The sequence below is a fragment of the Elephas maximus genome, chromosome 2 (assembly GCF_024166365.1).
Source record: "Elephas maximus indicus isolate mEleMax1 chromosome 2, mEleMax1 primary haplotype, whole genome shotgun sequence".
Taxonomy (NCBI): domain Eukaryota; kingdom Metazoa; phylum Chordata; class Mammalia; order Proboscidea; family Elephantidae; genus Elephas; species Elephas maximus.
Window position 1 is genome coordinate 80052356 of NC_064820.1, and position 26782 is coordinate 80079137.

The 26782-nt window shown below is 39.2% G+C and overlaps 2 protein-coding genes across 4 annotated transcripts in view; one reads left to right on the forward strand and one right to left on the reverse strand.

Moving 5' to 3' along the window:
• Positions 1 to 18162, reverse strand: part of CERT1 (ceramide transporter 1) — a 158617-nt gene extending 140455 nt beyond the window's left edge. For both annotated transcript variants that reach the window (XM_049865907.1, XM_049865901.1), the window contains exons 1-3: positions 18077 to 18162; positions 17436 to 17847; positions 10449 to 10583 (exon numbers count right to left, since the gene is read on the reverse strand). In XM_049865907.1, the coding sequence (XP_049721864.1) occupies positions 10449 to 10583; positions 17436 to 17847; positions 18077 to 18162 (633 nt within the window). The remainder of the gene's footprint in view (positions 1 to 10448; positions 10584 to 17435; positions 17848 to 18076) is intronic.
• Positions 18158 to 26782, forward strand: part of POLK (DNA polymerase kappa) — an 87325-nt gene continuing 78700 nt past the window's right edge. For both annotated transcript variants that reach the window (XM_049865861.1, XM_049865869.1), the window contains exon 1: positions 18158 to 18231. The gene's annotated coding sequence lies outside the window, so the exon portion shown is untranslated. The remainder of the gene's footprint in view (positions 18232 to 26782) is intronic.

The following is a 26782-nucleotide window of genomic DNA, read 5'->3' on the forward strand; positions in this document are numbered from 1 at the left end:
CTATGTATTCTTGAAGGGAAAAAAAGTATGTATACAAAAAGATTAAATATTCAGTGTAAGGTAATATTTAGTTAGGCCATAAGGAGATCATTGTGATGATGAAAGGAGGTAACATACAAAATAGCTAGCACAATGCTTAGGACATAATACTTGCTCAGTCTATGTTTTTTAAAAATATGTATTTAAGACAAAAAGGTTTAGGAGGGGATCTAAAGTGATTCACTGAAAAGTTGTGGTTTAGGTTGGTCCTAGAAGGAAAGACAGGCTCTTGATAGTTGAGGAAGGAAAGTTTTCCAGATAATGGGAAATTTGAGTGAGACATGCAGCTAGGTTGGTGATGAGGATGTTCATCTGTTCTCCTTATAACTATTCCCATTATTGAGTCAATCACAGTATTCGACAGTTTCCCAAGGTCTGAACTTTTTACATTCATTGTCCATTGGGACTGCCAGCACCAACAGCACAACTAAGAGCAATTTCTCTGCCTTTCTGTATAATGACTCGATTGATTTAAATGTCGGAGCTACTATCAAAGTTCAGAGAGTAGGCAGTTAAGAAAATGACAAGGAACAAAACACTAGGCATGCTCATTCTTTATTTGAGCAGTTATTTTTCTTGCTTTAGGACAGTGGTTCCCAAACTTTAGCACATATCAGATCACCAAAGGGGCCTCTTAACACAGACCGCTGGGCTTTTTATGGAGATGGAGGTCAAGTAGATGCATCTCTATCTGGCTGAATTTCCTAATTAAAAAAAAAAAAAAATGAAACCACTTGAAGTTTTTTACAATGGGGGAAAACCTCATTTTATGAAATTGGGTTTCAAGGCCAAGTTTTCAGAAATTACTCTCCACGCCCACCTCTTACCCTTAGGACATTATCACTTTAGAGAGCATCTTAACTTCTGGATGAGCTTCCATTGGTCAAGGCTTCTCCATCTCTTGGTTTCCAGAAACAATTAGTAAAAGTGAATTTTTTTTTTTTTTAAAAGAGATGAATCCTCACTAGTGGGCAAATATATCTTTAAAAGAAAATAATTGTTGTATGTAATACATACTCTAACTTGGGAAACAAAAGGCTATTTTAGCCATCTTTATCATTCCTGGTTTTCTTCCTTCCATTACGAAATGACAGATGTCAAGCCTACATAGCACTTGCTCCAAGGAAGAAGCTTAACAGTAACCCCAGCTCCTAGTGAATCCACTTTATGATGAGTTATCAGCAGGCAATTTTACATGTAAAGCTTTTGTCTTGGTTATCTAGTGCTGCTATAACAGAAATACCACAAGCATATGGCTTTAACAAAGAGAAGTTTATTCTCTCACATCTAGGAGGCCAGAAGTCTGAATTCAGGATGCTAACTCTAGTGGAAGGCTTTCTCTCTCTGTGGGCTCTGGTGGAAGGTCCTTGTAATCAATCTTTCCCTGGTCAAGGAGCTTCTCAGTGCAGGGACCCTGGGTCCAAAGGATGCACTATACTCCCGGTGTTTCTTTCTTGGTGGTATAAGGTCCTCATGTCTCTCTGCTTGCTTTTCTCACCCGATTGTTTCACTGCTTGTACGGAGAAATGGCCAGATGTACAATTATCTGCTGATTTATGGGCTGTGGCCCATGGTTTGGCTGGATGGTCAGGGACTTGGAAGGGACATGATCGGAAAATTGGAGACAAGGATTTATGCCGAAGAGGTATGTGGATAGGCCTCTCTGAACGGGCCAAAGAAGTGAAGATATTTGTGTCTCATGTGAATACTCACCAAAGGGTGAACTCAGCAGAGGATAATTTTAAAAATCCAGTGGATAGGATGACGTGTTCTGTGGAAACCAGTCGTCCTCTTTACCCAGCTACTCCTGTCATTCATTGCTCAATGTGCTCATGAATAAAGTGGCCATGGTGGCAGGGATGGAGGTTATGCATGGGCTCAGCAACATGGAGTTCCACTCACCAAGGTTGACCTTGCTACAGCCACTGCTGAGTGCCCAATCTGCCAGCAGAGTCCAACACTGAGTACCTGATATGGCACTATCCTTCGAAGTGATCAGTCAGCAACCTGCTGGCAAGTCGATTACACTAGACCACTGCCATCATAGAAAGGGCAACGTTTTCTCCTTACTGGAACAGACACTTACCCTGGGTATGGATATGCCTTCCCTGCATGCAACGCTTCTGCCAAAACTACCATTCATGGACTTACAGAATGCCTTATTCACTGTCATGGTATCCCACACAACACTGCCTTGGATCAAGGGACTCACTTTACAACAAATGAAGTGACCCATGCTCACGGAATTCACTGGTCTTACCATGTTCTCCAACATCCTGAAGCAGCTGGCTTGACAGAACAATGGAATGGTCTTCTAAAGATACAATTATGGCGCCAGCTAGGTGGCAATACCTTGAAGGGTTGGGGCAACGCTCTCCAGGAGGCTGTACATGCTCTAAACCAGCTTCCAATATATGGTGCTCTATCTCCCATAGCCAGGATTCATGGGTCCAGGAATCAAGGGGTGGAAATGGGAGTGGCACCACTCACCATGACCCCTAGCAACACACTCCAAGATTTTTGCTTCCTGTTCCTGCAACCTTATGCTCTGCAGGTCTAGTGGTCTTAGTTCCAAAGGGAGGAATGCTCCCACCTGGAGACACATCACTGATTCCACTGAACTGGAAGCTAAGAATACCACCTGGCCACTTTGGGCTCCTTATGCCTCTGGATCAACAGGCAAAGAAGGGAGTTACCATACTGGCTGGTATGATTGATTCTGATTACCAAGAGGAAATCGGATTGATATTACATAATGGAAGTAAAAAAAGAGTATGCCTGGAATGCAGGAGATCCCTTAGGGCATGTCTCAGTACTACCATGCCTTGTGATTAGTCAATGGAAAGCTACACCAGCCCAATTCCGACATGACTACTAATGGCCAGACCCTTCAGAAAAGAAGGCTTGGGTCATCCCACCAGGCAAAAAACCACGACCAGCTGAGGTGCTTGCTGAGGGCAAAGGGAATACAGAATGGGTAGTGAAAGAATGTAGTTCTAAACACCAGTTATGACCACGTGACCAGTTATAGAAATGAGGACTGTAATTGTTAGGAGTATTTCTGCTTTGTATGTGTGCATCAGATATTTTTGTTTTCTTCACTTATAAAATATAAGATGTAAACAGCACTAATACATTTTTGGCTGTACATGTGTTTGTTGTATCATGTTAGGCCCAAGTATGACTTTATAATTGTATTTATTCAGGGATGATGTATGATTTAAAGAGATGGACGCAGGTGACAAGTTGACAAGGGGTGGACTGCAATGGTTAAGACTGTGTGTCAATTTGCCGGGGCCGTGATTCTCAGTGCTTTGGCAGTTATTTGTTTAATGTTGTGATCACTTCTCTACTCAGATTTGATATGTGATCACCCCGATGATGGGATTTGCTACGAATATCCAATCAGTTGAAAGGAGTTTCCTTGGGCATGTGGCCTGCATCAAACATAAGTGGACGTTCTGGCAAGGCTCGGGGGCTTTTTGCTCATGCTGGATCCTGCAGCTAGCCCCTGTTCATTTGACCTCCAGTTTTTAGGACTTGAGCTAGCAGCTTACCTACGGTCTTGCCTGCTGATCTTGGATTCATCAATCTTCACAACCTGTGAGCAAGAGCCCTGCTCTCTGATCCTGCCAATCCTGGGTTCCACAGGCCCTGCGGCTACATGAATCAGGAGAAGCCTCTATCCTGACCCACAAACTTGGGACTTTCCAGCATCTACAGCCATGTGAGTCATTTCCTTGATATAAATCTCTTTCTCTCTATATATTTATATGCTTTACTGGTTTTACTTCTCTACAGAACCCAGCCTAAGTCAGCTCTGTCACTTTAATTAAATAACACTGTGCCACTGTAGACCCAAACTAGAAAATTAAAATTGAAAAATAGTAAAAGATGTTGCCTCTGCACAGCTAACCTAAAAATAAAATGAATGAATAGTAACAGTGTTAGGTATTTTGCAAATTATGCTAGGGAACAACCTAAGAACTCAGTGGCAAAAAGACTGCACAGCGTACAATCAAATGTCTTAAATGTAACTGATTTTCCACCGACAGTGACAAAAATCTACCTGTTAGGTTGGGAGAAAACACATGTCAAACACACATCTAATAACAGTTATTGTAACCAGAATATATAAAGAACTCTCACAACCCGATATTAAGAAGACAAAAGATTTGAAGTCACATATGACCAAAAAAGAGATACAGTTAAAAAGCACGTGAAAATACATTCAACATCATTAGTTATCAGAGAAATACAAATTAAAACCACAATGAGACACCACTATACAGCTACTAGAATGGATAAAATTGAAAATAAAACAAAAACCTGACAATACTAAGTGCTGACAAAAATGGGGAGCAACTGGAGTTCTTATAACATTGCTGGTGGGAACGCCACTCTGAAAAATAGTTTGGCAGTTTCAACTCATAGAGACCCTATAGGGCACAGTGTAACTGCCTCATAGGGTTTCCAAGGAGCAGCTGGCAGGTTCTTAACTCACTTAACCACTGTGCTACCAGGGCACCATGCTTATACGACCTAGCAATTCCAGTCCTAGGTATCTACCCGAGAAAAGTAAAAATGTATGTTGTTCAAAGACCTGTACATGGAGGTTTATAACAGACTTATTTATAATAGCCAAAAAACTGGAAATAACTCATTCCATCAACTAGTACATGGATAAACAAACATCCATATGATGAAAGAGTACTCAGCAATAAAAAGGAATAAATTCAGGATTCATACAACAATGATAACTCAATAAAGCATTATGCTAAGTAAAAAGGCAGGCACAAAAAGCTACATACTGTATGATTGCATTCATATAACATACTAGAAAAGGCAAAACTAAAGAAACAGTTGTTGCCAGGGGCTGAGAATGGGGGAGGGAACTGACTACAAAGGGACAAGAGAGAACTTTCAGGGGTGATGGAAAGGTTCTATATCTGGATTGTGGTAGTGATTATACAACTGCATACCTTTTGTGAAAACTCTAACTGTACACTTAAAAAGGATTTTTACTGTAGATAGATCATACCCCAAAAACCTGATTTCATAAAAGACATAATTTGCCTTAAAAAAAAAAAAAAAAAAGCGAAACAAAAAGAAAAGAAATAACGGTCTGACAGGAATATACAGAAAGCATATAAAGAGTTAACCGTAACTTTTTTTAAAGTTGTGAAATAGAACCACATGGTGGAAGAAAATTTCTTACAGGAAATGCATGAAAATCTGTTCTGTCACATATCCTGGCTCTATTGAGTCAACTGCTTCTTTGCCCCCCTTTAATGACACAGTTTGACAGCTTCTTCTATCCTTTCTTTTTCAACTGTAGATTTTTTTTTCCTAATACAAACATTTCACAAAGTAAACTTAAATACCTGAGTACCTACTATGTGCCAAGAACTGTACAAACTGCTTTTGTATGTTACTTCTTTTAATCAACGTAATCATCCTATAGTTAGATCTTTTCCTTCATCTTTAACCAGTTACAGAAGCTAAAGCTCAGAGGACTTTAATGACTAGCTAGAAGTACCTTTGGCCATAAGAAGGAGCAGAGCCAAGACCTAACCCCAGGTTTGACTTCGGAGTCTGTGCATGATATTTTAAGCCCTTTGGAAATTAGGATACAGAATAAAATACTAAATAAAAAAATGATATATGTGAGGCTTAAAAGAAAACAAGCCTCTTGCTAACTAATTCAAGCTGGCAAATCTTGAAAATCATGTGTAGATCTTGTTTTAAAAAAAAACAAAAACACCTGAATGCTAAAATAGGTAACATATTTATTAGAGAGATTTAACAGAAGGCATTAATAGCAAACATCAAACTGTAAAGACCTGCTTTATAAATACTTAACAGACATGCTCCTGCAAGTTCTATACAAAATAAAATGCATCATATGTGCATTTCTCCTATGCTCAGTGACAAATGATAAAAATAACACCAGATGAGAATCAGCAGACTTGGGTTCCAGTCCTAACTCTAATACTTTGCAATTATATAACTTTCGGCAAGTTATTTTAACTCTCAGGCCCTACATTTCGTTTTTTATCTTTTCCTCTTCTATGACATCTTACGAAATACTTCAAATATTTCTTACTAAGGATCCATCTTACATTCGAGATATCTAAAGATAGAAAATATTACTTCCAAATGAAATGTTGAATAGATATTATCAGTTTTAAAGGCATAACTCTTACTAGTAGAATATTCTAATTCTTTTGAGAGCACATGAAAGGAATCCACTTAGAATTCACTGGTGAAGTCTCCTTAAATAAAAAGAATTATCAACTAGTTTCTTATCTAATACTTTTACTTGTGGTATGTATCTTCCTTTCTTTCCTTAGATTGTCACTAATACAGTTCAATACGGCAAAATTACACACGTGATAAAAGACTTACTTCTTGGGTTTCTTACTACTCTGGAGTTCTTTCTATAATGACTATTTGTGGTACTTCTGGTGGCATAGTGGTTAAGTGCTATGGCTGCTAACCAAAGGGTCGGCAGTTTGAATCTGCCAGGCGCTCCTTGGAAACTCTCTGGGGCAGTTCTACTCTGTCCTATAGGGTCGCTATGAGTCGGAATCGACTAGACGGCACTGGGTTTTAATCACCTTTAAGGAGCCCTGGTGGGTACAATGGTTAAGCCTTCAGCAGCTAATGGAAAGGTGAGTGGTTTGAACCCACCAGTGGCTCTGCTGGAAGACTGGCAATCTGTTCTGTAAAGATTACAGCCTAAGAAACCCTATGGGGCAGTTCTACTCTGACCTATAGTGCTGCTATGAGTCAGAATCAACTTGATGGCAGTGGGTTGTTTTTACTGTTGTTATTCTTCATTTGGCGCTTTTAAAATTTTTGTTTATTTTTATGCATTGCTTCAATTTTGAACACTTCCTTCTCTTGCTTTTACATCTCCATTGGCTTCTTTAATTTTGCCAAGATCTTCCAACTTCCCGTCTTCTAAGCCCAACTTATACAAGTGCTATTTGGCCTTAATTTTTTTTAATCTAGCAAGAAGCATTTTCATTATCTTTCAGTTTTCCTTCTGAAAATATTAAAACATGAAATTTGTGAATACACTTCCCTATAACCAAAACTGAACACCATCTAAATGTCCAAGAGTAGGGAAAGGAAAAATGAGTAAGTAACGGTACATTCATATAATGCAATAAAATGTAGCAGTTAATGTTCAAGATCTGTTAAAAGAAAGCAAGGTATCGAACCATAGATTTAGTATGATACTACTTGTGTAAATAAGTGAAGGATATAAACAAATAAATACTTGTCAAGACATGTTAATTTTTTGGAAGAAATACCAGAAATTTAACTTTGGTTACTTCTTGACTGCATGACTAATAATAGGAGAAGCACTTTAATGCCAAAAATTCTATTTTCTTACCATATACATCTGATTTTAAAACATAGTAACAATAAAAGAGTAGCTTAAGTGTTCCATAAGCATTTGCTTTGGAATTGAAGCAGTTACAACTAACATATATTCAATATCTACCATATGGCGGGCTTGGCACGGGGCTGGGCCTTAAGCAAGGTTGTGTTACATTAAGTTATAATTCAACTATAACTGAAAAATCCAACTTTCTTTCTACAAAAATTTATTCTACATACAGGCAGCTCATTTTTTCCCACAGAGACAAAGGTTAAGAAGTACTGTTTTTCTTCTCATTCACTTACTCCCAAACTTTTCACATTAAAAATTATTTCCAGGTAACAAAATTCTCCCAGGAAATTCTTTCTCCCTTTAAAAAACTTTACCCAATTTATTATCACATGGCTAAAAAATGTGATTTTTGTGAATTAAGAATGACTCAATCATTAAACTAAGAGTCAATTTAACAATGAATTAGACACTATCAAAAAAAAGTAAGCTCAGGAACTAAGGTCCACCAAGGTCTAATGGACAGTAATGAATGATTACAGTAAAGCCACAACTCAAGTCCAAATTTCTTCATATATGAATATTATCAATTTCATTAAGGTACTATCTGAACAAATTCAAGATTAATATTTATTATTTGCCTTCAGGGAAGAGGTGATACAGTTAATAATCCATATAAAAAAAATAGCAAGGGATTCTTATTTAGCAGAGAAGAATACTAGCATTATTATTTTTTAGTATTACTTTGTTATTTAGCTAAAGTATATAATCTATGTACAAGTTTCATCTGAGAAGTTCACAGAATTCAGTCATTTTTTTGTAATTTCCTTGAAATATGTAACATGAAGTCTGTGTACGCCACTGAGCAAGGAAAAGAAAGTTGAAGAGTTCAGAAACACAAATGCCTGTTTTTCCCGACCATCTGTTTCACTACATCTAAGACTAACTACCATTTGGATTCTGCCACTTCATTCATCTTTTTACCTTCTCTATCACATAATCCAGTGACTACTTCCACTAAATCCCTTGCCTAGCTCTCCTTCCAAAGCATTCAAGTTGTCTCACTTTCTCACCCATTTCTTTGACTATGTACTACTATGAGAATTCTGTATATAAATACAGCTATAACAATAATAATAAAAAACTACGATGAACAAACACATTTTCCTGAGCAGAAGCAACGTAAATGCTTACTACAAATATTTTTTTACCCAAATAAGCCGTGTGCTACTACTGTAGTCCATAATTCAAGACAGGATACCTGAATCTAACTTTATAAAAACCAGCATGGTCTCTAGGAATACTGCTGTTGTTAGGTCCGTCAAGTTGATTTCCACCCCGTGTGACAGGGCAGAACTGGCCCCATAGGGTTTTTTTAGGCTGTAGTGTTTAGATCGTTTGGTTTTAGTGTTTAGAGGCACAGATCGCCAGGTTTTTCTCCTGCAGAGTGGCTGGGTAGGTTCAAATCAACCTTTTGGTTAGCAGCTGAGAGCTTAACCATTGTGCCACTAGGGCTCCTTCTAAAAATACTGCTACTTAATAAAGAAAAAGATAAAATTTCATTCCTATTCATTTTTACGTTCATCACCAGCATATTATTTTCAAAGCATCAAACATCGTTAACTAATAAGCATCTGATAATGTGAAAAAAAAGGGGGGAAGAGGATGGACCAAGGGAAGACACTTCTTTAAAACTATCTCTAAGAATGCAGAGTAAGAGTTTCATTATCAACGCTTCCAAAAAATCCCCCCTTAAATTTTTCTAACTCAATGTTCAACTAGCCTCTCAAGTACTTACCTGTTTTTTGTTTTCAAACTTTGAATATACAAGGAGGGCAGAATATATAAAAATGATGTAAAAATGCTGTAAGATTTTCCTTAAATGTGTAACATAAAAATATGGGATTTAGCTATTAACAAATCCAAAGTACATATTTTACTTTTATAAGCAATATGGATTCTATCATAAGCAATTTTGACTTCTCTTTGAATGCATCAGTAAAATGTATGATTTTTTTAAGTTTTAGTATATCCATTTTTAGATTATAGCTATAATAGCTCCCTTAACTGACCTCCATTTCTCATTTAACTGGCCTGCCTAAGCCAAGATTCTTTTTGCCCTTTGTAAATATGCTTAACGCACTTTCAGCTGATATGCATTATTTTTTACAATAATAAGGTACTTCTTATTCCACTAGTTGAGTTATATGCTTAACAAAAGTCAGCTGCTTGCTCCCAAACCTGTTTATGCCAGTTATACTTGTTGTAATCCTTACATATTTTAATTAAATATTGTATAAGTCTACAAGATATGAGTACAAAAAGAGTTGTTTCTATGTAAACTAAGTAAATTGACCCAATAAAGGTGAGTCATTTCTGTAAAAGAGATTGAATTAGACAAAAGTGAGACAACTGTAAAATATTAGGGACAAATCGTAAACACATATACACACAAAATAGGGCCTATACTAAAGGTTTTTCTAAAAACACCTTTAAGCTTTTGTTCCATTTTAGAGAAATGAGAGATCATACATTAGAGATATAGCTTACACAAGAACAAGTTCTCTCAATTTCATATTCAAAGAGATGGCATTTGCTCTACAACAAAAATTTGGCAAATAAATACACATTTACATAGTTTCAGTTAAAACAAAAAATTATTAGTTATATATGTTTTATTTTTATGATTTTTCTGCTTTAATGTTTTCAATAAACTGCCAAGTAACTGTCCCAATCCCACCATATATGAAAGCTTCTAACATCTTTTTTTCTGAAGTCCTTAAACTAATTTCACATACCAACTGGAAAAATACTACACATCTATACAAAGTAACAGTATGTAGTAAAAAGTACTCCAAAACAACTATGGAAAACGGTATTAGAATATATGCTCCCCAGGGCATGACTCTATTTTGTTCACAGATATATCCCAAGCACCTAAAACAGTGCCTGGTGTATAGCTGATACTCAATAAATATTTGTTGAATGAAGGAGAATAGCAACTTACCGTGATGACAGCCTTGCTAAGACAGATGGATCCCCTGCAGCCATACTCTGTTTCATCTTCAGATTTGTAATAACTCAGAGTGTTATTTTTCAAAACTACCCAACGATCCTGCCACCCATGAATGTAGTTTGTCCACTGGGGGCAGGTGGTTGAGGGGAGAGAAGAAAACAAAAACAAGTTAGTATTTGAGAAATCCAAACTTTCTGAAACAGCAATCTAATTTTAAAACTAAAATCTGAAAAGTCCTAACTTAACTATGCACATAAGCAATAAAAATGATTATAAAACTTAAAAGTTGAGATTTTCTAGACTATAATGATTTGGGTATTTTTACAAAATTCTAAATAAAATAAATAATTAATAAAAGATAATATCTTTGTAATATCTGAGGAATGAAACTCAAACAGGATCTTGGTTAAAAATTCTGCTTTGTTCTTTCTGTTTGCATCCTCCCCTCCTCACCACCTTCATTTTGCTTAAATTGTTTTGACCCCTGCCATAATTAACATATTCAACAGAAAAATTAGTTCAGTTATAGTTTCTCATTCTCATACACTAAGTACTGTATGAAGCCTTCTACCAATCATTGCCAAAATTTCATTTTTGTTTTAAGTTATTCCCAAATGCAAATTTATGATGGCCATAACTAGAAAGTAAAAATACTAGATCGTTAATCTTTAATAACTACATTGACTTCAATTTTTCCTTTCAAAACTCAGTATCACATTTAAAATAGTTAATTCATTTTCCATGTTTTTTTGAAGATATATTTTTCTAAACCAAGAGTAATAATACAAACACAAAATTGGTTTTCAAAAACACACCTGGATTCTCTCCAGAATTTAAAAATGGTTTCTGTGTTGCTGAAGTCTTGCTGCACACTGACAATTACAACAATCAATAAATTGGCAAAGGCAGAAACGTAACCTCTATGGGGATACTTGATTTTGCATATTTTCATGCTCTGTGGGTTTTGAGTACAGATAATTCAAAAACTATCTGCAGGACCTAAAATGGATTGTTAAAATATACAACACTGTCTCTGGCTTTTTACCCATTGAGAAAATCTTTATTTTCCTAGTCCCTAATCCAGTCTGAGATTGGTTCAGCTCCTGAATTTTCTAAACCCCATCATTACAACCCTTCTCTTGAGAGCTCACTCTTACTGACCATTTAACTCATTCTTTTCTAAGGGTTGTCTAATCATTTTCTTTATTTCTAACTGCCTGTGACTTACCACCACACAGACACCTACTTGGCATAAAGATGGTTACACAGAAAACTGAATTCATCTCCTCCCATAAGGTACACTTCCTCTGTATGATCCTATGGCTATAGTGCTACTCCTGCAGTCATTCAAACTCAAATCTGGCTCAGGGTTAGTGTATTGTATAGACAGAGTAATGGGTACAGGATTAGGCTGACTCAACTACTTTATTAGTCATGTGAGAAGCTTTAACACGTTACTTAGGCTTCTAAGCTTCAGTTTCCTAGTCTGTTATTAGAGCGCTGAATAAAATAATGACTTTGCCTAGCATATTCATAAGAGATACTCAATACCTGACTGTTCTTTCTCCATCTGTACAACTATCACCAAATCCTATTCATCTTTCTTTCACATTAAACTCTTAAATTTGCCTCCTTTTCTCTATTTTCAATGAATTCATTAAAATTATTAAGTACTTAGATTCCTGAGAAGGCCTAATGACCTCTAGTATCTTCTGTTTTTTATTTCATAACTTACATAATCTTATTTACTTTATTAATCATATTTACTTATTTTACATATTCATCTTTATTTATCTCTGGCTCCAAAATTTATATTAATGGCTCCCCATTGCCTACCATACAAACGGTTTAAGACTAGCATTCAAGACTCTATAAATAAACCCTACTTTTCTTCCAATTACTGCCTTTTCTTAGACCAGTAACTGTTGTGACTGTGGGCAAATTACTTAGCCTCTCTGTTTTGTTTCTTCATCAAAATCTACCTCTTACTATTGTTGTAAAGATTAAATAAGAATACAATGAGAACAGTGCCTGGCACACAGTATTTGTTCAGCTGGAGGCAGAGTTACGTACAGCTAACGAAGCTTAAATTTCAGGGTCACTCAGCAGAATAGGCATCTTCCAAAGTGACAGAAGGGATCCAAGCAACTGTGTATCCATAATTTTACATTAATTTCTTTATAAGCTTCAGGCCCTTTGCACAATAAATGTTAGCTCTACCATTTCGCCCGGAAGGCAGGTTTTCATCTTTACAGTCATAATGTTCCCCCATTATCCCCCATTTAAGAAATACAGATGGCAATACACTAAACACTGCAGGAGATTAAAAAATTCCTACCCCAATAGTCCAGTAAGCATAAAATCGTGAGAAAAAAATTATATTCACAGTAAAAGAAGCAAGTTACAATAAAAATGCTATGAGAGTTCAAAGGAAGATCTGGAATAGTTGGCAACATACGAAAAAACTTTACAGAAAGGTTAGTTTTTCGAGACAGGTAGAATTTCAGCCAACAGTTAGGTATAGAGAGAAAAAGAAGATAAGGTAAACCACAAAGGATGCAGAGAATTCAGGAGAAGCTGAATGAGACATATTCTATCCAGGCTTGTTTGCTCAACTCCCACTAAGGCATTAATCCTTTCTCAACCATGATCCATACTGATATTTGTTATGACCACCTACAATTATTGTCTACCCAGTATTTTTGGAACCTACAACACTTAAGCAATTCTACAGAAAATATGCGTCATAGGTACTTCCATGTATTTTAGATTACCACAAAGAAAAAGAACTTTGGACTGGTATATTTCTAATACATGTTTGCCTCCCCACCCTCTCCCATTCCAAACTCACTCCATTAAGGGCAGGGGAGAAGAAATAAAAATAAATTAGTATTAGGACTAAATAAGTAATGTACATAACATTACTCAATAGAAGGAAAAGAACAGATACTACCTGAGATGCAAAACAAAACTACAATGAGATACCATGTGGCACCCCTGCAAAAATGGCAATTATCAAAAAAAAAAAAAAAAAACAGAAAACAAATGCTGGCAAGGTTGTGGGGAGACTGGAACTCTTATGCATTGCTGGTAGGACTGTAAAATGGTACGACCACTATAGAAAACAGTATGGCATTTCCTCAAAAAAGCTAGAAATAGAAACACCTTATGATTCAGCAATCCCACTCCTAGGTATGACACTAATAGACATATGCACACCTATGTTCAATGCAGAACTTTTCACAATAGCAAAATAATGGAAACAACCTAAGTCCCCATCAACGAATGAATGGACAAATTGTGGTACATACATGCAATGGTATACTACACATTTTTATGAAAAAGTTTACAAAACATCTTGTGTCATGGATGAATCTGGAGGACATTATGCTGAGTGAAATCAGTCAAATCACAAAAAGACAAATCTTGTATGGTCCCACTATTGTAAAAAGTCATTAATAGATACAGAAACAGAGAACAATGTTCTTTGATGGTTACCAGGGATGGGAGGAAGCAGAAAGAGGAACCACTTTCTAGATAGTAGATACCTGACATATTTGGTGATGGTAAAGGTAATACCAACTATGGATAAAGTCAACACAACTTGACCAAGGTAAATAAAGACACCAAGACGTACACAAGAAAAAGGGACAATTTCAGTAAATGCTATAACATACACAAATTTGCAACAACAGTAATAACAGCCAAAAAATATGCGTGTGGTTATGTAGTTAGAAATGTTATCTATATATGTGTGCAGGAAGGCACATGCGAGTAAATGCAGATGCATTTGTAGGCATACATATATACACATTTGTGTGTGCTACATATATACCCATACATACAGCAAAGCACATAGGGTGCACAGTTTCGGAGGTTTCCTAGACATATCCGAACAACTTGCTGGATTGGCTTACTTGGTTAAAAAGCTTAGGATCATAGTCTTGGGGGACAGCTTAGTCAATTGGTATTAACATAGTTCATAATGTTCTACATCCTAGTTTGGTGAGTAGCATCTGAGGTCTCAAAAGCTTTTGAGCCGCTATCTAAGATACAACATCTAAGATATTGATTGGTCTCCATTCATATGGAGCAAAAGAGAATGAAAGAAACTAAAGGCTCAAAGAACAAGCCAGTCCACAGGACTAACGGCCCACAGGAACCACAGCCTCTTCTAACATGAGACCAGAAGAAGTAGATGGTGTCTGGCTACCACTCACTACCTAGTGTTCTGACCAGGAATACAATAGAGGGTCCCAGATAGAAGAGAAAAATGTAAAACAAAATTCAGATTCTTAAAAAAGGCCAGACCTATTGGACAGATAGAGACTAGAGGAACCCCTGAGACTAATGCCCTAAAGACAGCCTTTGAACTTACAACTGAAGCTATCTACGAAGGTCACCCTTCAGCCAAATAATAGATTGGCTTAAAAAAAATAACAACATCACCTGTGAGTAAACAATTAACTATATGAGACCAAACGGTCAACAATTACCCAAAAGCAAAGATGAGAAGCCAAAGAGGAGAAGGGAAGCCAGATCAATGGAAACAAAACAAACTGAATTGAAATAATAAGAGTGCTCACACATTGTGAAAACTGTAACCAATGTCACTGAACGATTTGCATAAAAATTGTTAAATGGGAACCTAACTTGCTTTGTCGACTTTCACCTAAAACACAATATTTTTTAAAAAAAACCGATATGAGTTCTAACTCTTGTTTAAATTACCAGGTGAATACAAAGGGCTCTAAATATATAAAATCTTTGCCGTTGAGTTGATTCCAACTCACAGCCACCCTATTGGACAGAGTAGAACTGTTCCACAGGGTTTCCAAGGAGCAGCTGGTGGATTCGAACTACTGACCTTTTGGTTAGCAGTCAAATGTTTAACCACTGCACCACCACGGCTCCTGTCAAAATATATAAGTACATTTGAATTTAAAAACATGTGCCATAATCAGCATATATAATTAAGATAAAATACCCTTCATCAAAAAGCTTCCAAAAAACATTATATATAACCATAAGTTGTTAAATTTCAGGAAATTTTCCTTCATAGCTGTTTACGACAATTGCATTGAAACATATATTCTTATTAATTCCATATATGGAGCAACAGTAAAAACTGAAGCTATTCACTTTCCATAAAAACCAAAAACCAAACTTTTTGCGGTCGAGTGGATTCTGACTCATAGTGACTGCAAAGGACAGAGTAGAACTGCCCCATAAGTTTCCAAAGAGCAGCTGGTGGATTCAAACTGCCAACCTTCTGGTTAGGAGCTGACATCTTAACCACTGCACCATAACCCACTGCACCAGAGAAGAGGTCAAATACTACATTTCTATGCATTTAAATATCAAAGAGACAGTCTTTTTTTTTTTTTTTATAATGTATACTATATACAGTGAATATTCAAGAGCAAAAAAGTGACAATCAGTAGATCAAAAGTACAACTTGTTTTGTAAAATACTTAACACCAGCACAGCACTAATACGGCAGTGTGTTTCTCACATAATGAGAAAAAGTGATGAAATGGCCAGAACCATTTAGAAGCAAAGAACCCATTTCATAACTACTCCCACCTGAAAATGTATACAGGTACCTATTATGCACTGTGTTCAATACAGATTCCTTAGTTACAAGATATGTTTAATCTAAAGAAACCCTGGGGAGCTTCACTTTACTGAAAACCTTTCACTTGAATTTCAAGAATGATCACAGTACCAACACACAGCATAATTTTCTGCTGGACAAATAAGTTAACACTTGCAAGATTTTGCTCTTACATTCCTTTCCGAGGCCCTTTCTCACCAGCCTTCTAAAGACATTCTAATAGCCTAATATGAAACATTCCATAAATGAGGTCCGAATGCTTAGCCAAGTATGAATACTGGAAGCAGAGGGATTTCTTAATAGTCAGTGGCTGCACATGACCTAGTACCATATGATCAGATTGTTAAGGCACTGGCCCCAGCTCCCCTTCTCTGCAAGTTAACTGCAAGCTCCAGTCATTTCTAGAAGTTTAACAGGAAGGAAGAAGGAAGTAGAAAAGGCTACGTGAATCTTCCCATAGCAAACACTTAAAAAAAAAAAAGTACTATCAAAAAATCACACACTTTCTCTCTTAAAAAGGGCCTCATCCATTTTAACTCATTAATAGCCTTATAGTCCTACAAATGATTATCTACTTTTCTAAAATTTTGAAAAGGCGATTAAAAAAAATACAGCAAAGTTAAGAGTGTCTTCCTTACCCCGGAACCCTGCCTACAAGAATATTTTATTAATAATTCTCTTCTTCCTGGGCCAAAGGTCGGTCTCCATTATAATTTTTTTTTTTTTTTTGGTACTATCCCGTGTCAATTAAACAGTGCTTTCCTTTTTTTTTCCAGGACAAGGGTACCGGGCTAGGGAAGAACAGTATAGAAGTCCTCCTCATTCATATCTTTTACATCTAACGGGGCGTATCTTGCCTACCACCTCAGATTTCAGCACTAAGCCGAGTTACTCCGGCATCTGCCTACACAGCCGCGTCCGCAGAGCCCCCAACCCGACTCTGCTCAGCATCTCCAGACTAAACTCGTTCGGGGGAGTCCTAATTACACCGCCCCCGTGCCGAGCTGTTCTAACGTCACCGTTGTCCAACTCGGATTCCTCCACCCGGGGCAGCTGCCGCCCTAGGTTCCAAGTCATGTTGCGCATCCCGCCTCCCAAATTGGAGCTCTGGCTTGCACACGGGTCCCCCAGTTCGCCGCTGAGCCTCTAGATAGCCAGGAAGGACAGTCTCTCGCAGCCCCCACCACACCCCTGCCGCGGGCACTCCTGCGGCAGGACTCAGCCCCCCACACCGACACATTCCGCAGCCCCCGCCCCGGGACGGTCCGTGCCGCCGGGCCAGCCGCACCCCAAGCCCTCAGCGGCTTGCCTCGCAGCAAGTGAGTCCGGGCTGCGGTCTCCCGGCCCCGCGGGTTGCTCACCTTGCTAAGGACCCCGCAGCGCTCCACAGGCGGCCCGGACTCCGTCTCCGGATCCTCCTCTGAGCCCGACGAGTTCCAGCTCTGGTTATCCGACATGGAGGCGCGACAGCCAACCAAGAGACTGGCCTCCGCTCCCTGAGGTGCGTCGGGGGAGGCACCCAGTCCCCGGGGTGAAGGGTCCGGGGATGGCGAAGGGAAGAGTGCCCGCTCGGACGCGGGGGGGAGCAGGAGTAAGGACGAAGTCCGCCCGCCGCGTCGCCGCCGCCGCCGCGCCTGACACCGAGCGGACCGGGGAAGGAGGACGAGCGGCGAAGGAAGCCTGCTCTTCCAGCCGTCAGCCGTCGCCGCCGTCGCCGTGACCCCTGCGTTGCGCCCGGTGCCGCCACCTGAACTCGATCCCCTGGATGCCAGTCTTAAACAGGGAAGGAAAGAGGGAGGAAGAGAAAAAGCCAGCTACGGAGACCCGGATCCACTCACACCTCTGCTACGGTCGCCATTTTCCTGCCTGGCCCACTATTTACCCTCCCCTCCCTTTTCCCCTCCCCTTCGTCCTCCCATTCTCTCTCCGCTCCCCTCCCTGTCCCCCTCCCAAAGTCTGACGCTGCACGCCGAGGGCGTAAGGTCCACCTCCCACACCTTACCTATGGCTCTCCCGAGCGACGACGGGTAGAAAAGTAGGTGGGGTGGAGAAAAAAGAGGGAGGGACAGGGGCGCTGCCGTGCTGCATGCTGGGAGGGACTCTGCTCCTTAGCCGCGCAGCCTCCTGGGAGTTGTAGTCGTGAGCTTGAGGCAGCCGGTGAGTGTTTCGCGGGAGTGGGGCTCGTCGTCCTGGGGACGGTCAAGCAGTGGGTGGGCTTCGCGTACCAAAGCTGTGTGACCCGTCCTTTCGGCCTCTCTTCTATTTCTACCTAGTGTGTTTGTGACGAACGCGCCGGGGTTGCGAGCCCGGATGTGAGATTTCGCCACTGAGGTTTCTGGGCCTGCAGCGTGTGACTGCTTTCCGAAAGCCGGTAGCATCTTGCCTCTTGCCTGGGCGGGATGTACCGGACGCTCGCACCTTAGCTGTCCACGGGACGAGGGTTTGCTATCTCTGTAGTGACAAAGGATGTTTTCTTTCCGCCAGGCCACCACTGCAAATTTGGAAGGTTTTCTCTCTCTCTCTTCAGATGTCAGACTTAACGCTTCACCTTTTCCGCTTTTGAAGAATGTCCTCAGCCCCTTATCACGAGAGCAGCACTAAGCATTTTGTTAGCTCTCTAGTGTTTTTAGAAAGTTTGAGGTTGTCAGAGAATGCGTCACGTTAGAAGAATTTTTGAGAATGTGAGATAGTAATCTGAAGTGTTCTGAATTGTAAATTACTGTCTTCCTGAGACACAGTTTAACCATCGCTGCCGATTTGGCGTTCCCTGGAAAGTAGGAATGATTGAAATAGAAAGTTTTTCCGTATAAGACCAAAGTACAGTTGTCTTCTTGAATAAGTGGCTTAGGCAATGGGAGACTGGTTTTGTCTCAAGACTAGAATTAGTGGAAACACCCATAGCAAATCTAACAGATCCTGTCTAGTCCTTTTGAATATAAAGATAACTTGTGAAACCTTTGCATTTTTAGCCTCAGTTATTGCCTTTACTACTTTTCCATCTTGTCAATTTCCTGATTGTTGCGAACAATAAAATTCCTTACTAAACTTTAAAAAAAAATACCTACCTGATTACTGCAGGGACGGGAGGAATAGGAGTGAAATTTTGAGTCTGGGGAAAAGGCACTGTGGCCTGAAATAACTGGTGGGGATGTGGTGAGGCAGAGGAAAATGACATCTGGAAGAAAAAAAAGGAATGATGGGAAGTGTCTCAGAGAAGTACCTTTGATATCTTCCATTCCACTTATAGATGCTGGATCTGCTGTAACCATTTACAAATAGTTTTCCCATTATGTGAAATCAATTGATAATGTATAACTGAAAGCCATTGGGATGAATAACCTTAAGAGAAAGCTTTTAAAAATCCGTTGTCAACATAGTAAAACATAATCCCGAAGTTATCATCCCCCTCCAAAAAAAAGCCATTTAGCACACTTTTCTTCCTTAATGGATTACAAATGAAGGCCAAAAGTGTTGAATACTGTAAATTTTACTTTGCCTTCCAATTACGTAATATAGACTTTGTATTTCTGATTCTTTCAAGCTCTAGGTTTTAAAATGTCATTGAACTTTAGTAAATGATTATGAATTATTGAGAAATCCACTTTATAATACAGTTTAAAATCATGAAAGCATAGTGTGAATTTGTTTTTACAGTGCAATTGATTACGGATTGATTATTTTTGTGTGGCCTTTCTAGCCATGGTCTTGTAACTCCCACCCAGGTAATTGGGCAGGACTGTGTGATAGCCTAAGCCAAGAGGATTGGTCAGTTTTGCCTTAAAAGAGAGCCAGTTCCAGAGCAGAGAGGAGGAGCCTACCATGACCAAGGAAGGCAAGTCCAGCAGAAGAGACCCAGAAGCATAGATCCAGCAGCAGGAGATGGCATGGTGGGCTTCCTAGCCCACAGAGACAGAAAGCTGAGTGCCTTTGGGCAGAGACTGAGGACCTGGGAGAGACATGCCTGTGAGCACAGCTGAGGAGAGGCTATCCTGATGGAAGAACTGTATCCTGAGTGTTCTTGAGCCTGAATTATAACTGTTACTTCCCTAATGTACCCCATAATTGTGAGTGTGGTCTGTGAGTTCTGTGTGGCTATTGCAAAGAATTATGAAACCCAGTAGAGAGAGTGCCGTGGGAGGGACAGTTGGTATTAGAATTGGTGGAGAGGGCAGAGAGAAGAGGTGGATCTGATCTCCACCGTATAGGAATCAGCCTTGGGCTGTTGCTCTTGGTTTCCCTTACTCTTTGTGTGGTTGGAGGAAATCAGATACTGCCCCCAAGCCATTCTTACAGTTTTTAAATTGAGCTTCTATAAGATGGCATTTTATGCATTTTTAGGTTAATCGTATGTGGTTGTAAACCACCAGCACTTAAATCAATTAAGGTGCTCCTTCACTCAGGAAATTGCTTCATTGTATATGAATTAATATGAGGGAAATTGTCTTTTTAAATAGGTTCTGGCCACATTGTTCCTTTATACTTATAAAAAAATTTTTTTGATTTAAGTGCAGAAAAGATGTTTGCATAGTGATTAGAGTGCAACATTAAAGGTTGAGATTCACTTCATTACTGTTCATGGGGAGAAACTGCAATACAAAAATAAAATATATGAACTTTCTTTATTCTCTGGTGGGAGTGATAGCTTCTGAGTTTTCTCTTACTTAGGGCCTTTTGGAAACCCTGGTGGCGTAGTGGTTAAGTGCTACGGCTGCTAACCAAGAGGTCGGCAGTTCAAATCTGCCAGGTGCTCCTTGGAAACTCTATGGGGCAGTTAGTTGTACTCTGTTGTATAGGGTCGCTGTGAGTTGGAATCGACTAGATGGCAGTGGGTTTGGTTTGGTTTTTTGGTAGGGCCTTTTGCAACCCACTTATAAATGGTGTATATTTTCTTTTAGTAATTTTTTTTAGAACTTGAATCCATCTGAGGTGTGTGTGTGTGTGTATACGGAATGAGGTAGGAATTTAGTTTTTTATTAGAGATGGTCGACCACTTGACCCAATACTTGCTTGTATAGTGTATACATACCTTTCTACCTTTATGATATACAAAACCCCATATACCCCTTAAGTCTGTTTCTGGACTCCATTCTTTTTCATTAATGTATTTGTGTATATCTATGGAGCTCTGGTGCCAAAGTGCTTAAGAGCTCAGGCTGCTAACCAAAAGGTCGGCAGTTGGAATCTACCAGCAGCTCCTCAGAAACCCTATGGAGCAGTTCTGCACTGTCTTGTAGGGTCACTATTAGTTGGAATCAACTCACGGTGCACAACAACAACATGCTAATACGAGAGAAGCTCTGGTGGAGCAGTGGTTAAGCACTTAGCTGCTAACTGAAAGGTTGGTCGTTTGAACCCACCAGCAGCTTGAGGGAAGGTGTGGCAATCTGCTTCCATAAAAATTACAGCCTTGGAAACTCTGGGGACAGTTTTACTCTGTCCTACAGGGTCATTGTTGTTAGTAGGAATTGGCTTGACGGCAGTGGGTTTTGTGGGTATAGGGTCACAATGAGTCAGAATTGACTCAATGGCAACAGGTTTGGTTTTTGGTTTTATTTTAGAATTTTGAAATTTAGAATTTTAGAACAGCTTGTCAAACTGCATGAAAAAATTTTATGGAGATTTGGATTGAGAATACACTTAATTTGTGAAGAAATGACATCTTTACAATGTTAAGTCTTGGTACTATTCAGATACTTTACCTTTATCTGACTTATTTTTATCCAACTTATTTCTTAGAAATTATGTAAAGTGAACATTATTCCCATTTTAAGGATAACTGAAGCTTAGAGAGGATACACTTGCCAAATATCATACAGCTAAGTGGCAGAGTTAGGATTTGAACCTAGGTCTCTCTCTCTGATTTAAAAGATCATGCCCTTTTCTCTGTTTCAGAATACCTGCAAAAGTGGGAAGAATTGTATGAATAAATAATGTATTCTGTAGGTCAGTATACCAGAGAGCTCAAATGGACTGGTATTGGCCATTTTGAATCAGAAAAACTTATGGTCTGCTATGCTGGGTGTCTTGGTCATCTAGGGCTGCTATAACAGAAATACCACAAGTGGATGGCTTTAACAAAGAGAAGTTTATTCTCTCACAAACCGGTAGGCTAGAAGTACGAATTCAGGGCTCCAGCTTCAAGGGAAGGCTTTCTGTCTCTGTTGGCTGTGGATTAAGGCCCTTGTCATCAGTCTTCCCTTGGCCTGGGAATACCTAAGCACAGGAACCTCAGGTCCAAAGGAAGTGCTCTGCTCCTGGCGCTGCTTTCTTGGTGGTATGAGGTCCTCCTGTCTCTCTTCTTGTTTCTCTCTTTTATATCTCAGAAGAGATTGGCTTAAGACACTATCTAATCTTGTAGATCTCACCAGTATAACTGCCGCTAGTCCATATCATTACATCATAGGGATAGGATTTACAACACACAGGAAAATCACATCAGATGACAATCAGTCATACAATACTGAGACTCATGACCTAGCCAAGTTGACAGATATTTTGGGGGATACAATTCAGTCCCTAACACTGGGAATGACAAATTGAAGAGGAATGGCATTACATTCATCATCATAAAGAACATTTCAAGATCTATCCTGAAGTAGAGCGCTGTCAGTGACAGGATAATATCCATATATCTACAAGGAAGACCAATTAATACAACTGCTATTCAAATTTATGCACCAACCACTAAGGCTAAAGATGAAGAAATTGTATATTTTTACCAATTTCTGCCATCTGAAATTGATCAGGCATGCAATCAAGACTCATTGATAATTACTGGTGATTGGACTTTGAAAGTTGGAAACAAAGAGGGGTTGGTAGTTGGAAAATATGGCCTTGGTGATAGAAATGACACTGGAGATTCCATGATAGAATTTTGCAAGACCTGTGACTTCTTCATTCCATATACCTTTTTTCAACAACATAAACAGGACTATACACATAGACCTCACCAGCTAAAATACACAGGAATCAAATTGACTACACTTGTGGAACGATATGATGGAAAAGCTCAGTATCATCAGTCAGTACAAGCCCAGGGGCAGACTGTGGAACAGATCATCAATTGCTCATATGCAAGTTCAAGTTGAAGCTGAAGAAAATTAGAACACGTCCACGAGAGCCAAAGTATGACCTTGAGTATATCCCACCTGAATTTAGAGACCATCTCAAGAAGAGATCTGACACATTGAACACTGATGACTGAAGACCAGACGAGTTGTAGAATAACATTAAGGACATCATACATGATGAAAGCAAGAGGTCATTAAAAAGACAGCAAAGAAAGAAAAGATTAAAATGGATATGAGAAGAGACTCTGAAAGTTGCTCTTGAACATTAAGTAGCTAAAAGTAAGGGAAGAAATGAAGTAAAAGAGCTGAACAGAAGATTTTAAAGGGTAGTTCAAGACGACAAAGTAAAGTATTATAACAACATGTGCAAAGACCTGGAGATGGAAAACCAAAAGGGGAGAATGTGCTCGGTATTTCTCAGGCTGCAGAACCGAAGAAAAAATTCAAGCCTTGAGTTGCAATATTGAAGGATTCTACAGGGAAAATATTAAATGACGCAGGAAACATCAAAGAAGAAGGAACAAATACACATAGTCACTATACCAAAAAGAATTGGTCGACGTTCAGCCATGAGGTAGCATGTAGTCAAGAACTGATGGTACTAAAGGAAGAAGTCCAAGCTGCACTGAAGGCATTGGTGAAAAACAAGGCTCCAGGAATTGACGGAATACCAATTGAGATGTTACAACAAATGGATGCAACACTGGAGGTGCTCGCTCATCTATGCCAAGAAGTTTGGAAGACAGCTACCTGATCAACCAACTAGAAAAGACCCGTATTTGTACCTGTTCCAAAGAAAGGTAGTCCAACGCAACGTGGAAATTATTGAACGGTATCATTAATATCACACACAAGTAGAACTTTGCTGAAGATCATTCAAAAGCGGTTGCAGCAGTATGTCGACACAGAACTGCTAGAAATTCAAGCTGAATTCAGAAGAGGACATGGAACAAGGGGTATCATTGTTGATGTCAGATAGATCATGGCTGAAAACAGAGAATACCAGAAAGATGTTTACCTGTGTTTTATTGACTATACAAAGGCATTCGACTGTGTGGGTAACAAATTATAAATAACATTGGGAAGATGAGGAATTCTAGAACATTTAATTGTGTTCATGAGGAACCTGTACATAGACCAGGAGGCAGTCGTTCGAACAGAACAAGGGAATACTGCATGGTTTAAAGTCAAGAAAAGAGTGTGTCAGGTTGTATCCTTTTACCGTACATATTCAATGTGTGTGCTGAGCAAAAATCCAAGAAGCTGGACTATATGAAGAAGAATGTGGCATCAGAATTGGAGGAAGATTCATTGGCAACCTGCGATATGCAGATGAATCAGCCTTGCTTACTGAAAGTGAAGAGGACTTGAAGCACTTATGAAAATCAAGGACCACAGTCTTCAGTGTGGATTATATCTCAGCATAAAGAAAACAGAAATCCTCACAAATGGACCAATAAGCAACATAATGATAAATGGGAGGAGACTGAGGTTTTCAAGGATTTTATTTTACTTGGGTTCACAACACACATGGAAACAGCAGTCAGGAAATCAAAAGATGCATTGGGAAAATCAGCTGCAAAAAAAAAAAAACTTATTTAAAGTGTTGAAAAGCAAGGATGTCACTTTGAAGACTACGATGCGTCTGACCCAAGCCATGGTGTTTAATGGAAACATTAGTTTCAGAAACATAAGTAGCTGCAAGAAACTTGCATGTATGCATATTTTGTGACATCATACAGTATTACTGTAAAATATCTTTGCAGGTGTATTCGCAAAAAGGGTGTACAAAAATGTGTAAAGTGAATATAGGCCTATTGAAGGGCTTGCTCCCCTATGTATCTTTTGTGTTAGAGCAAAAACAATGATTGTATCTTACTTAACTATAATCAACATCTGGCATGCATAGCTTCCAAACGGTTTTCAGTTAGACCTTAACAGATATATTCACATCCAGTGTAAACAAGCAAAGTATATGAGTTTATAAATGAACATTAGTGGATTCATCAAGTTTTTTAAATGGTAAAACAAACTTTGCCAGGGTCTTGGTTATCTAGTGCTGCTATAACAGAAATAGTACAAGTGGGTGGGTTTAACAAACAAATTTATTCTCTAGAAGCTTAGGAGGCTAGAAGTCCGAATTAAGGGTGCCAGCCACAAGGGAAGGCTTTCTCTCTCTGTTGGCTCTGAGGAAAGAACTTGGCATCATTGTTCCCCTGCGTCAAGGAGTTTCTCAGCTCAGGGGCCCCGTGTCCAAAGGACGTGCTCCACTCCCACCTCTTCTTTCTTGGTCGTAGGAGGTCCCTCTCCTCTCTGCCTGCTTCTCTCTTTTATATCTCAAAAGAGATTGACTCAAGATACAACCTAATCCTGTAGATTGTGTCCTGCCTCATTAATATAACTGCCTCTAGTCCTGCCTCATTAACTTCATAGAGGTTAGGATTTACAACACACAGGAAAATTACATCAGATCACAAAATGGAGGACAACCACACACTACTGGAAATCATGGCCTAGCCAAGTTGACACACATTTTGGGGGGCACAATTCAATCCATAACAACCAGTTACCAACAAAAATGGCGAAGTCATTCATAAAATTTAAATGAATAAAAACAACCTTGTGATTTATCTCTGGTGAATTTATGTGCATTCTTTACACATGAATTGTCCCCATAGTCAGACAGCTGCAAAATTCCTCTCTCCTTCCTGTGTATGCTGGTACTATTTTCTTACCCTTCATTTAACTCCTTCCCCTGCATTACTATTGTTTATGTTTGTTGTATATTACTATTGTTTGTTACTATTTTCCTTCTTCTATTCCCCCTCTGGAAACCCTGGTGGTGTAGTGGTTAAGAGCTACGGCTGCTAAGCAAGAGTTCGGGAGTTCGAATTCACCAGGCAGTCCTTGGAAACCCTATGGGACAGTTCTACTCTGTCCTATAGGGTCAGTATGAGTTGGAATTTGACTCAACAGCAACGGGTTTTTTGGTTGGTTTATCCCCCCTATATCTACCTCATAGCAATCATTGACAAAAGTGATGCGAAAAGCAGAGGAAGAGATAAATGAGAAATAGAGGCAGAGAGCAAGACAAGCTATATTGGGACCTTTGTAACCTTCCTGCCTTCCCCTTAAGGCTAATAGGAATAGAGAAAGAAAGCCTATTTCTACCCCCCACCCCCATTTTCTCACTTGGCCATTTGAACAATGAAAAACTTATTCAACCCTAACAGTGACCCTCCTGCTCCAAGCCATGATTTTAAAGGTAAAAGAGATGTACCTAAGAACTCAAAATACATCTCTAAATACATTTTCCTACAGATGTTATGGAAAGAAGAAAAACTATAGAGGAAACTGTATTATAAATAGAAAACTGGTTAATTAGCATGGACTCAAGGTAAGGGGAATTAATTCTATGATTCTAAACGGTTAGGTGCCATCGAGTAGGTTTTGACTCATAACCCTGTGTACAGCAGAAGGAAACAGTGCCCAATCCTGCACCATCCTCACAATCGTTGTTATGCTCAAACCCATCGTTTGCAGTCACTGTGTCAATCCACGTTGTTGAGGGTCTTCCTTGTTTTCACTGACCCTCTACTTTATCAAGCATGAGGTCTTTCTCCAAGGCCTGGTCCCTC